The following is a 12,326-nucleotide window of genomic DNA, read 5'->3' as shown; positions in this document are numbered from 1 at the left end:
ATTATTATTGTGAGCAAAAACTGCAGCAATGAATGGTTAGCAGGGTACTGCCTATCAGCACTATAATTTGAATGTACTTTCAATGTGTTTAACATTAAAAGGGAAATAAAAAATCAAAATACAGTTTATGTAAAAAAATATGTAAAGGCTCTATTGAGAGTCATTTGTTCAATTCAGTTATATTCTATTGCTTGTTTAAACAGAAAAACTGGAGACTTCTTCAGAAATGATTTATCTGGCAAAGTAAAAATGAACATACTATTTAATATAATTGATGAGGTTTGAAACTGTGACTGTGCAAAAATCTAACACAGGTCTGTAATTTCATTGGCATGTCCCAGGTTATCAGTCTCTGATTGGCTACTTAATTTTTTCTTCTCCTTATAAATTCAGGCTCCCTTCCGAACTGTCAAAGTACTCTTCAACCGGCTCTGCGGAGAAGGTAAAGTATTCCTGTTGCTGTACCATCTACTGGGTCATCACTCTTCACAGCTTATATTAGCTGAGTTTGCTTTGAAAAAAATTACAACATGGTGGTCCAATTTTAAAAACAAATTGTGATGTTTTCATGCAGTCATTCTTTTTATGGCTGACTAAGTTAAGTAGACAATCAACATCAGTTAAATATTTATCATTTTTATTAGATACACAAAAACTGGATTTTTATTAGATTTCACTGTTTCCGACTAGTCTGGCTATGATGTAGTGGAAGAATACTTTTTTCAGTTTTTCAGAATAGTACTGATGTGACTGTTTAATCAGATGTAACCAGATGGCCTTTCCACTTAGGTTGATCAATGTAGCTGAACCAAGTAAAGCAAATCTATTTATTATTCCTGAAATATTAACTGATCGGTCAAGCTGAGCTGTAATAAAACATTTCTCTTTTAAAGCTAGACTGACCAGTGTAGTAAATATGTATGAATGAGATAATTCTTGTGATGTTTCTTCTAGTGAAGTGAAATATTCTGTCATAGTAATAATATTGACAAGATAACCATATAAAACGTAAGTGTAGTTGGTTTCCTGTTATGATTTCTATTTAACTTAAAATGCATAATATGTCTTCCAGTCTGGGTGGGTGTTGTATGTCATATTTTCATTATGTTTTTATAATCTGTACTTGTCGGTCTAGTCAATCTTTATTTCTCTGTAGGTCATAGTGTATTTACTCTGTGTTTGAATAAACTAACCTGCTAAAGTCAAATTAGAAGACTGGCTTTTCTATCAAAGTCAAATCAGAAGACATATCCTCTTATTATCCTTTATAGGGTGGCTGAGTAATTTCCTTCACAGTTGAGTTAACCACTGGAAGGCCTTTCCTGTTACCTTCCTTTCTTGGCTGAATTTGCGTTGACCGTTTGTGGTTTAATATGAAGGCCTATCAGTCAGGTCTGGGCAGCATGTTACCTCTGTTATCAAGCTGGCTGCTCAAAAAAAAGCAAATAATAGTAAAGAAGATATTCAAACTTTTATTTCAGTAAAATTATTAAACTTGAAGTAAATACATGTACAGCAAACTCCACAAAGATAAATGCGAAAAGAGAAATGCATTGGGTGAAATTTACAGGAGAGAGTAGAATCTTTAAAAGTTACACACCAGAAATAATGATAAACAACTATTAATGAGAGCATGGTGTTAACTTGACATAAATATTGGGAAACAAAAAGGCATAGAATACGATATAAATAATTTAATTTGGCAGCATTTAACAGTCTACCATTGCTTGTGTTTACAAATTCCTTATTGCTATTGAAAGATTCAGCAGCAGAGGACTACAGTAATGCTGTTATTTAAATTATGCATTAAAAGCTCATGTGCATGGTCTTTAATATGCAATAGATATAACTTTTTAATACTTGCTGTAAGGCATTGTAGGCTAATTTGGAGGTTTTATTTTTCATTTTTCAATGCATTGCAAATATCCATGCTACTTGGAATAATGATAAGATTTATGCATTTGAAACTTTTATTTGTAGATCTTCATTTTTCATTAAACAAAAACAACCTCAACAATAACAATAATCTTATTAATAATAATAAGAAATCCTATAACTGGAGCAGCATAGAAGGAATAAAACCAAATGATCAATATGACAACGTAACTGTAACACTATGCTTTGAATGCATTACTTAAGGCTGGATTATTTCAAACTCAAAAATATAAAATTCTCTCAATTTGTCATACATTCAAGTTTGACAGATATTATTCTTTGTTGTTAAATACCATCTATGAATCGATTAAAAACACTCCTCATGTTCACTTTTGACTTGCTAAAATGTTCTCTATAATGTAGTTGACTTCTTATTTGACTCTGACATTGTGCATTGAGCGCATTGTATTATTGGGTACGCTGCCGTGGACACCATGAACAGTAATCATGGGTTAATGTTTAAAGATGATTATTATATTTCAATTGCATCAACTTTTTTGATTATATTGGGTTATTCAAGTTATTTTAGGGACCTAAATTACATGTATATGTCTATGGAGATGTTTCGGTAAGGTTATGATTATGATTTAGTTAGGCTGGCAGGCCAAGTACAGATCTGTCTTTGTACATACCCTGTACCAACATATAGATTCAAACACATCTGGTATGAACTTTGAAACTCAATTTACCAGGAAGATTTTATTCTAACAGTGCTCTGGGATTGGTGGGAGGGGCACTGTGCCCTTAACTCTAGGATTGGTGAGTCAGCTGACCCAGTGCCCCCCCCCCCATAGGTGGCACTTAGGTGTAGGAATGTTACCAGGTACCATTAGGAAGATGTTTAGAAGATCTCAGCTGTATTTCAGATTTATAGTGAGCAAACATCATGCAACATTTCAGATATATGATACCTCATATGTAACAATACTTCAGCAGCAGCATTTCTGTTGTAATCTGTTAATATGTTTAAAGGGAAGCCCATTAAGAAGAGAGTTGCAGTAATAACCAAGAGGCACTTCTAGTAATTGGACTGTTACTCAGACTGAGGTCAATCAACATTTACAAATTTGGAAGTGAGAGACTGTTATGTATTTAACACACATTTCTTCATTATACAAGAATAATGCATATCTACTATTCTCCTTCAGATAAATTTCCTCTCAAAATGAAGACTCTGGGTTTCATTTTATGTTGTCTTGGTGTCATTTTTGCAGCACCGGTAAGTTGTTTGGTTTGATTACTGACATCAGTCAATATGTACTGAAATGTTTGCTCTTTTGGAGTGCCTCTGCTTAATAAACTGGCCACCATGATGTTCATGATGTTCAGTCAAATGATGAGATATTATATCTTAGCCCTGACTATATGTGGAAGGTATAGTTTTTACCTTCTTATATATTGTGTGGCTCCCAAAGTTACCAGCATGCTTTATGTAGAATTTGATAAGAGGTTAAGGCTGGGTTTTATTGTTCACACACTAAGTCATTCACTGTTACAACAGTACTGTAGTTTTCATTTATTTTAGCTTTATTGTTCCATGTTTTATTATGTTTTTTTTTTTTTTGCACAGACTCCCAAGGAACAAAGTGCTGCTGGACCACCCAGTATAGAAATAGTAAGATTTTTATTCTTTACATAGAATATAACTGAAATTAATGACCAAGCATCGTATGCTTATTTATGTGATTTTTGCTTAAACTGATGACTTTTAGTATGTCAAAAGTAGGACCAGGATGGAGACATTTATATTCATTACTAAAAACTGTGCTCAGCCAGAGGTGTTTTTTTATGGCCTCTTTTCCTTTCCTCATTTGTCAGCTGGTCACATGTGATATTGCTTTATGATTATTTTTTAACCTTCTGTGTTAATATTGTATATTAATAATGAAATTTGCATTTGCAGTGAACCTATGCTTTATTTATTTTTGTTAATTCTAAAATGTTATTTAGTTATTTTTGATGTATTTTTTATGCTTTTTATTGTCAATGTTTTTGTCTTTTTTATTGAAAGTGATTTTATGCTACTTTCTCTTATAATTTTCATTGTCATAATTCAAAACATTTAAATGAATCACATGCTGCTAGTTTGTGGTTTATGTGTACTATATAAATAATTTAAATAACTAACATTGCCAGGATATTACAATGCCTGCAGTAAGGTAAAGAGATATACTGTAATGGAAACTCACAGTTGGAACTATCCTGCTTAGCCTATTTGGAAAAGCTATAGTTGACTGAGGCTCAGTAGACAACTGAACTGATTACCACAGAATATTAGACAAACAGGAAGAAAAAGACAGTCACATGTACAGTAATCCCTCCTCGATCGTGGGGGTTGCGTTCCAGAACCCCCGGCGATAGGTGAAAATCCGTGAAGTAGAAACCATATGTTTGTATGGTTATTTTTATATATTTTAAGCTCTTAGAAACTCTCCCAAACTGTTTATAAATATTGTCCGCACAGTTATACAGTAAACCCTCGTTTATAGCGGTTGATCCACTCCAGACAGATAAATGAATTTCCAAGAAGTAGGATTCATTATTTATAAATCTAATATTTTCGCAGTTAGAGCATTGAAAACCTGTTTATGACCTTCTAAATACGTTTTCTAACATTATTAGAGCCCTCTAGACATGAAATAACACCCTTTAGTCAAAAGTTTAATCTGTGTTCCATGACAAGACAGAGATGACAGTTCTTTCTCACAGTTAAAATAATGCAAACATATCTTCCTCTTCAGGGTGCCCGTCAGGAGCGGAGAATGTCAGACAGAGAGAGTAAAGTAAACAATCAAAAATCAATAAGGCGGTTGCGCTTTTAAGTATGCAAGCACCGCGATAAAGCGGCACAATGAAGGGATCAATGTGAAGGTAGCCTTTCAGCATTTTTTTACAGGCGCGTCCGTATCTTCTAAGCAAACAGCCACTGTGCAAACAGCCCTCTGCTCACACCCTCCGTCAGGAGCAGATAATGGGGCCAATCATACGCCTCCCTGATGGTATTGCATGATGGATAAGTATCTGCCTGTATTTCTCAGAGAGAGTGAGAGAGTCAGAGAAAAGCAAACAATGAAAAATCAATACGGGCTGTTAGAGCTTTTAAGTGTGTGAAGCACCGTGCGGGAAGCATATTGTATATCATTGAGGAGTTTAATTTAATATGTAATACGTGCCCTGATTGGGTAGCTTCTCAGCCATCCACCAATAGCGTCCCTTGTATGAAATCAACTGGGCAAACAAACTGAGGAAGCATGTAACATAAATTGAAAGACCCATTGTCCGCAGAATTCTGCGAACCAGTGAAAAATCCGTGATATATATTTAGATATACTTACATTTAAAATCCGCGAAAGTCGAAGAGCGATATAGCGAGGGATCACTGTAATCAAAATATAGAAACAAGTGCTTAGGAAAACTTTAAGCAAAAAAAAGCAAAAACATCACAAAAAAAACATCAGGTTTCACTGAGAACCTGAATATACTAAATTTCAAGACTGAGCAATACGCTGTAGCTAAGTGTGTTTTTAAATTATGGATGATTGTTGATCAATTTCTGGGGCATATTTTCCCATAGATCTCATTGCCAAGTGAAACATCACATTTGGAAATGAAAGGAGAGCTCTTCTTCTTTAAAATATCACAGAATATTACATCCCCAGTAAAATGTTGATATTAGTAATATTTGTCAAAATGGATGAATGCGTACACTCCCGTAATGCAACAAAGCAAGAAAAGTATGATTATGTCAATCAATCTACCCATGACATTACTGTTTCAGCTAGTTACATGTAATTTTACTGATAATGTCTTCCCAAAACACTAAACAAAAAGTCAGCTATTGTATAAAACAGCTATGCAGAACCATAATGTAACTTTACAATGTGCATTTTATAGGAACCAGTCCTGAATATGAATAAATATGACAAAGAAACTGGCCATCTGAGATTTCTGAAGATCATGTGGCACTTTGGAGGTGGCATATCTAGCTAGAATCTGTTTTTGAAAGAACATGTTATCTGGGGAGTTTTCCATAAGACAGCACTTTTCTGTCTTAATAAACAAAATTTGAAATTTCCACATAAAACATTTCCTTTTTTTGCATAGATCGTGCCATATGGGTTCCCCAACCAACCATTTGGAGCTCCCCAACAACCAGAAATGGTAAGATTGTTTGTTTTTTTTAAATTTTCACATTTGTGTTTGTTTTCCATTATACTACAGACATTATTGTGTTTTATTTCAGATGGTTTAACAAAATGGAATTTAAAGATAGTGCAACTGAAACATTTGCAAATAGAATTTATTTTTAGTCGTATATTGAACCATTAATAATCTGTAACACTGAAACCACTTTCAAAATAAGTTTGTGATAAAAAAGAAATAATTTAATGTAGATTGTCATTCTGATAAAGAAATCAGATTCCAGCTGTTTTCTAGATGTTGCATTTCGTCCTGGAGGACCCTAAGTGAGCATACATCTCATCCATTTATTTAGTAAACCCTATTTAAGGCAATGTTAGGGTACTACAGAGCCAGAGTCTTCACCAGCATTATCAGAGAAAAATTTGGGTTCGAACCTAAACGGGGTGTCAGTCTAACATATGGCACACTTCTGCAAACGCCCACACTCGCTCCTAATGTACCGCTGTTAGCTAACTTAATCTGCATATCTTTGGGGTGTGGAGAAAATTATCAGGACAAAAACAAGTGGTGTACACATAGGAAGAACAAGACTAGGTGTCTAACTTCCTTTCATATTCACATTTGTTAATTGTGCTCTAGCATTTTGAGAATCCCTCAATACACAACTGTTGGCATGGCTGCATTGCATTATCAGTTTATTATATTGCAAACAGCAAAAAGACGAAAACAATGTGATTTTTAGTTCTTTTGTTCAGTCTAACTTATTGTCAGTTCAACAATGACTAGCACACAGGTTTTTCACACTAAATAATACATTCAAACTAACTTATAGTAACTTAATTAGCACCTCAGTGTGCTTTTATGACACTTGCCTTAAAGAGAAAAAAATTCCTGTCACATAAATGAATGTACGACTTTGATCTCTTGTCACATGCCATGATATATCAAAACAGACATGTGCAAATGTATTTATTTATTTATTTATTTTTTCTTATCATCATATTAAGTGCATTAGATAGAAAGGTGATGTGCATGAAAAAATCACTTCTGTCTCCTCTCCTTAGATACAGGTCAAGTACAGCTTTCACTCTGCCAAATGTATCTTTTAGATTCCAAAAAGAAGCCTCTTTGCTTTGTCTGACAGTGTAATGTCACTATGTGACAGTAGTGAGGAATATTTCACCATCTTGTCACCTGAATAAAACACCACTTAACAAAAAAAATAATAAATCCTTGGCATTGCATTCATAAATCCTTGGTACTGCATTCCACCTGAATGAAACTTGAAGAGATGTAGTTATCAATATACAGTAAAAAAGAAGCAGGAAAGAAGTATTGTACTTTTCCTCTTGGCAAAGGGCTTTCTTAAAAATAAAACAAAACAGTGCTATTTCCTTTTTCTTTTTTAGAATCAACATAATCCTGTTCTACCAGAATTACAGCTCCCTCATGTTCCTTCTGGGCCAGTTAGCATTGAAATTGTAAGTATTCAAAAATGTGTTATCTCATATATGGTTTAGCACCATATATAAAACATTCAAGTGAGGAATTACTGTGTCAGAATATTGTGCTTTGAACTTGCAAAAGCTGAACTAAAACTTGGGTTTAGGGTGATGTGTTTGTTTTAGTGCATATTAGAATTGATATACTATGAATTGTAAAGGTGCTTCAGCCATTTTCTTGGGTCAGTTACATAAATTGTGCCTTGGATCAAGTTTAGTTGAGAACTTTGTGAGTTTCAGGGATTAGCAGTGAATTAATATTGATGTTGGGTAAATTCAGGTTCTTAGAATAGGCAATCTGCAGTGATAAGTTTATAAATATATCTTTGATCTTATGCTTTTTTTAAAATTCATTTTTGTTTTGTAACAACATTTCCAATATCGCCTTAGTGAGATTCTTATGGCTGCTGATTCCAGCACCTACATTATTTATTTTTCTGCAATTTATTTAGACTCCAATTAGTTCATCACGTCAGGGTTTAAATACTAATTATGTTTACTGCAGACATGGTAACCTTCAGGTTTGCAGGCCCATATTGACTACCGCTTTGCCTTATGCAAATCTACACCCTAGTTATGAGCTTTTAAACGTCTATTTGTGCACTGACTGCAAATCACACAAGGTCTTTGCAAAGACAGTAGGAGGGCAAATCTCTGGAAATGCTGTATTAAGTTTCATGAAAGAAGTACTTGACATGATGTACTCTACATTGGATGTTTTGCGTGACCACTCAGATCTTAGATCAATTAAAGATGTAGCAGTTTGTTATGTTTTACTTAGTTTTCCATGGCATGGTGGAACAGATTTAGATCCTGTTCCCAAAACTGAAATCAATTCAGACATGAGCAATCAAGACATAATTAGCAATACAGAGTTTGTGTGCTCTACCACACGTTATACACTTAAGTATTCTGGTTCCTTCCACTTTGTACATTATGCTATTTGGAAGTCCAAATTCTTTAAAATTCTTTGGTCTAGCATTTTTGTTTACATGAGCAAATGTTCCATCCATTGTAGGTTTTTTGCCTTGGGCACAAAATGGTTCCATATGGTACAAGAATATGGGTAGATTTAACTTTTTTTTTCTAAAAGTTTTTGTTGTGTGTCTAAAGAATACTTATGGCCAAATCCAAACAAATTTAACTTCTTTAGTCTTTCAGCTATTTTCCTGCTAATCCAGGTTACCAATGGTCCCTATACCCTAACCCTAAACATATTACTGTTATTATTATTATTATTGGTTGTCCTTTACAAAAAGAAATTTCATGATCAAGGAACGTTGCAATTTTTATTTGTTTTTCTTGAGGAACATTTCACAAATTCTTAACAATTAGAGCACAGTAGTCAGGTTCACAGAGATGGGAAACTAACTACCTTATAGTTTACTTACTTAGCCACTGCACCATACTACCTGCATATTAAAGCGAATATCATTTATAATTGTAGAAATTTACATTTGTTTTATGTTTATCAAGATTGAACATATTTTATGTAAATTATAACAATTTATCAGTCATTCAGGAGCCTATAGAAAATGTCTGCAGCTGACTTTCTCTTTCACTTCATCTCCTTCAGATTAGAGTGCAAAGATATTCATAAACAAGTGTGAGAAAGTCCACTTGTAAAGTAATGAATCTAGTTCTCGTTCTCACTCCATCTTTCTCTGCATTCCTTTAAGAGTAATATCAGCTCACACTCTCAATCATAGTGTGCAGCATCTTGTACAGTGCCTTGGCACACATGTATCATGACTTGCTTTGTGGTCTTAACCCTAAACACTCCCTTCTGTATGAGGGAGTGTTAATGGTTTACAGTGATACATTGTGAATTTACAATTGGCCTTAGACAATCCTCCTAACTTTTGAAAACACTGGCGTTTAATGGTTAAACAAGGGTAAGATGAGGTGTAATCGTAGGATCTTTTCAAGATGTGAAATATACTATAAGTGCTATAGTTAAAGAAAAATATTTCTTAAACAGAGTGGTCATCGTTTTTTAAGTTTTAGAAGGTAAATATTTGAGTAAATTCTAGGGTCTAAAGACAGAGAAAAAAACTGCTATCCCACCATGGTACCCAAATATTTGAACAATGTGGATCATAATAGTTGTGGGGAAAAAAAACTTTGAACAAAGAAAAATCAAAGAAGTCATTTTTAATATACAGTTTTTTAGAAAATTAATTGGCATTTGATATACAAAACAGGTACTCTCATGCAATAACACTGGAAACACTTCCAGGCTTCTAATATAATGGTAAGTGTTTTAGGTGCACTATCTGCTACTGTTTTCAAATAATATATTGATACCATATACAGTATGTATTATAAAGGTACTGCGGTGGGCTGGCACCCTGCCCGGGATTTGTTCCTGCCTTGCAATGTGTGTTGGCTGGGATTGGCTCCAGCAGACCTCCATGACCCTGTGTTAGGATATAGCGGGTTGGATAATGGATGGTTGGATGGATAATAAAGGTAGAGATCATTTATTCTTATGGCATTTAAAATTGTCTCTATTAAACTTTTAGTTTAATGCAATTCTAAACACATTCTATCTAAACATTTACTTTAAATTTCATATCAATTTTCTTAAATAATCTCTTATTTTATATATAATGCAAGGTACTCAAACTCACGTTGTTGCTTGTAGGTTTATCCTTATGGATACAATGGCCAGAAATTTGGACTACCACAGTCTCCAGTAAGTGCCCAATTTTCCTCTGCTAGCAATTTATCACCCTGTATCATAAAAAGAATAAAAATTAAAGAGATAATGACAAAGGTAACTAATTTAGCGTATGCCAGGCTGCAAAGTTGTTAGGATGTCACCTGTCATTTTAGCCTAGATTTTGCATTACGTTTATAAGATATTACATAATAAAATTACACAAAAGGGTAACGGTATCTTTAGTCTTTCTTTTTCTGTCCCACAGGTTTTTTCTTCTCGAGGATATATTAAGCCAAAAGTGCCAAAGCCTGCTGGCAAAGAAAGCAATGAAGTAGTAAGTGTGGCTGTGCAGTGTTACAGTACCTCTTAAATATTTTTAGATAAGGTATTGTCAAGACTGACCTCACAAGTAATAAAGTTTGGTAATTGCAGTGGAGGCAGAATATTTTTAAGAGTGGCAGCAAACAATTATTATACTCTTCTTATAATAATGAATGTTGGTATAGGCATTTTCCTCATCTTTTCTTTACATCATGATGCACTTTGACTGTTGGTGTTAACTCTGTTGAAACAATCTAACTCAGTTGGCTGAAATTGTAAGGAACTGCAAAGTACATTTGACTTATTCCAGTTTGGATTTGTGGAAAGCCTGAATAATAAATTCACTGAGTATACCAATGAGTAGATCAGTCTGGATGTTGTTCCCAAGTAGATGCTCTGCCTCCTGTCCTGTAAAAAAAAATCTCTTGCATGTAATATTTAATGATATATGTAATACCAGATAAGCTCCTGAAAGTTTATGGAAATATCTGCATTTATAGCATAGTCACCAAGATAACTCATTAATGCAGATTGCTTGGGATGGCAATGAATTATATATTATTAATATATTTATTTTCTTTTAAACTAATTTATTTATTGAATAGAGTAGGAAATAAATAAAATCACATTTCAAAAATGAATGCCTCACAGCATTCTGTGCAAACTACTCTGACACAATGTTCTCCAAATGTTGTATGGTTTACAGTATGCGTACAAGACGTAAAAAGCGATTCTGTTTCTTTTGTAGAAGGCAAATACTGATGATGCCAAACCCAATGCACCTCAAGAGCAACAGTCTCCTGGAGCGCCAAGCCTTGAAATTGTAAGCCCTTTTAGTTTTTTGTTTGGGTCAAAACCAAATTAAACTGAAGATATCTACCAAGGTGACAATATGCAATTCAGTAACTTTTTTTGTCCCAGAATAAGCATTACTCCTTGATACTTATTATTTGCTCAACAGTTTCAAAAACTTAAAGTCTAAGAATATGAGGAAATTGATAATCGGGAAATGACTGTTTAACTATTAAATGTCCCAGGTTTCTATCCAAAAATGCTAAAAATGTCAGGTTATTTATTAAAACATAATGACTATATAATTTGCTACAAACTCCCTCTGCTCTTTTCATAGCTTTTAAATAAGACATTTTCAGTTCTTTTGTAATAAAAAAATGAAGCATTTAGGATCTTTACAAAAAAGGCCAGCAATTCACATTGCACAAAGTATTTTAACCTCACAATTAAAACAAATTCATTTTTTGTTTAGATGGTTCCATTTGAATTTGCAAACCAAGCATTTGGACCCCACCACCAACAGCAAGGATTTGTAAGTCTGAAAGATTAGGAGGTTTCAATTTGTGTTTGTCTTTTTTTGCACATATTACTTTTAACAAAGCATGCAACAACTTGCTTTGAACAATGTTAGACAAAAATAACTAGTAAAATTATGCATGGCATTGTATCAATAAAAATATTCAGACCTTTCCATTTTTTCCATTTTTTGTATTATCATTTTGAATTTTAATATGTGCATGTTTTTACATCCACTAAACAAAAATAACCCTGATAATGTAATATAATAATAATTATAATTCTACATTTCCTTTTAATGTAATAACTTTAACTTAATCATAAACTGGCAACAGCGGATTCCATTAATATCCCCATGCCCCTAACTACTCTCCAGAGTTAATATCTGGTTGCTCTATCTTTGAAAGAAATAATAGCTACAAAAACTAATTTTATTCCACAGCCTCTAAGTG

At 33.7% G+C, this 12,326-nt stretch overlaps 1 protein-coding gene across 1 annotated transcript in view; it reads left to right on the top strand.

The window, feature by feature from the left end:
• The first annotated feature begins 416 nt into the window (after positions 1–416).
• Positions 417–12,326, top strand: part of LOC120531340 (proline-rich protein 2-like) — a 32,439-nt gene continuing 20,529 nt past the window's right edge. The window contains exons 1-9 of the mRNA XM_039756649.1: positions 417–442; positions 3,084–3,154; positions 3,506–3,550; positions 6,040–6,096; positions 7,488–7,559; positions 10,228–10,278; positions 10,511–10,579; positions 11,315–11,389; positions 11,831–11,890. Of these exons, the coding sequence (XP_039612583.1) occupies positions 3,101–3,154; positions 3,506–3,550; positions 6,040–6,096; positions 7,488–7,559; positions 10,228–10,278; positions 10,511–10,579; positions 11,315–11,389; positions 11,831–11,890 (483 nt within the window). The 5' untranslated portion in view covers positions 417–442; positions 3,084–3,100. The remainder of the gene's footprint in view (positions 443–3,083; positions 3,155–3,505; positions 3,551–6,039; positions 6,097–7,487; positions 7,560–10,227; positions 10,279–10,510; positions 10,580–11,314; positions 11,390–11,830; positions 11,891–12,326) is intronic.

This window comes from Polypterus senegalus, chromosome 6 (genome assembly GCF_016835505.1).
Source record: "Polypterus senegalus isolate Bchr_013 chromosome 6, ASM1683550v1, whole genome shotgun sequence".
Taxonomy (NCBI): domain Eukaryota; kingdom Metazoa; phylum Chordata; class Cladistia; order Polypteriformes; family Polypteridae; genus Polypterus; species Polypterus senegalus.
This window is presented reverse-complemented; position numbering and strand designations above follow the sequence as displayed.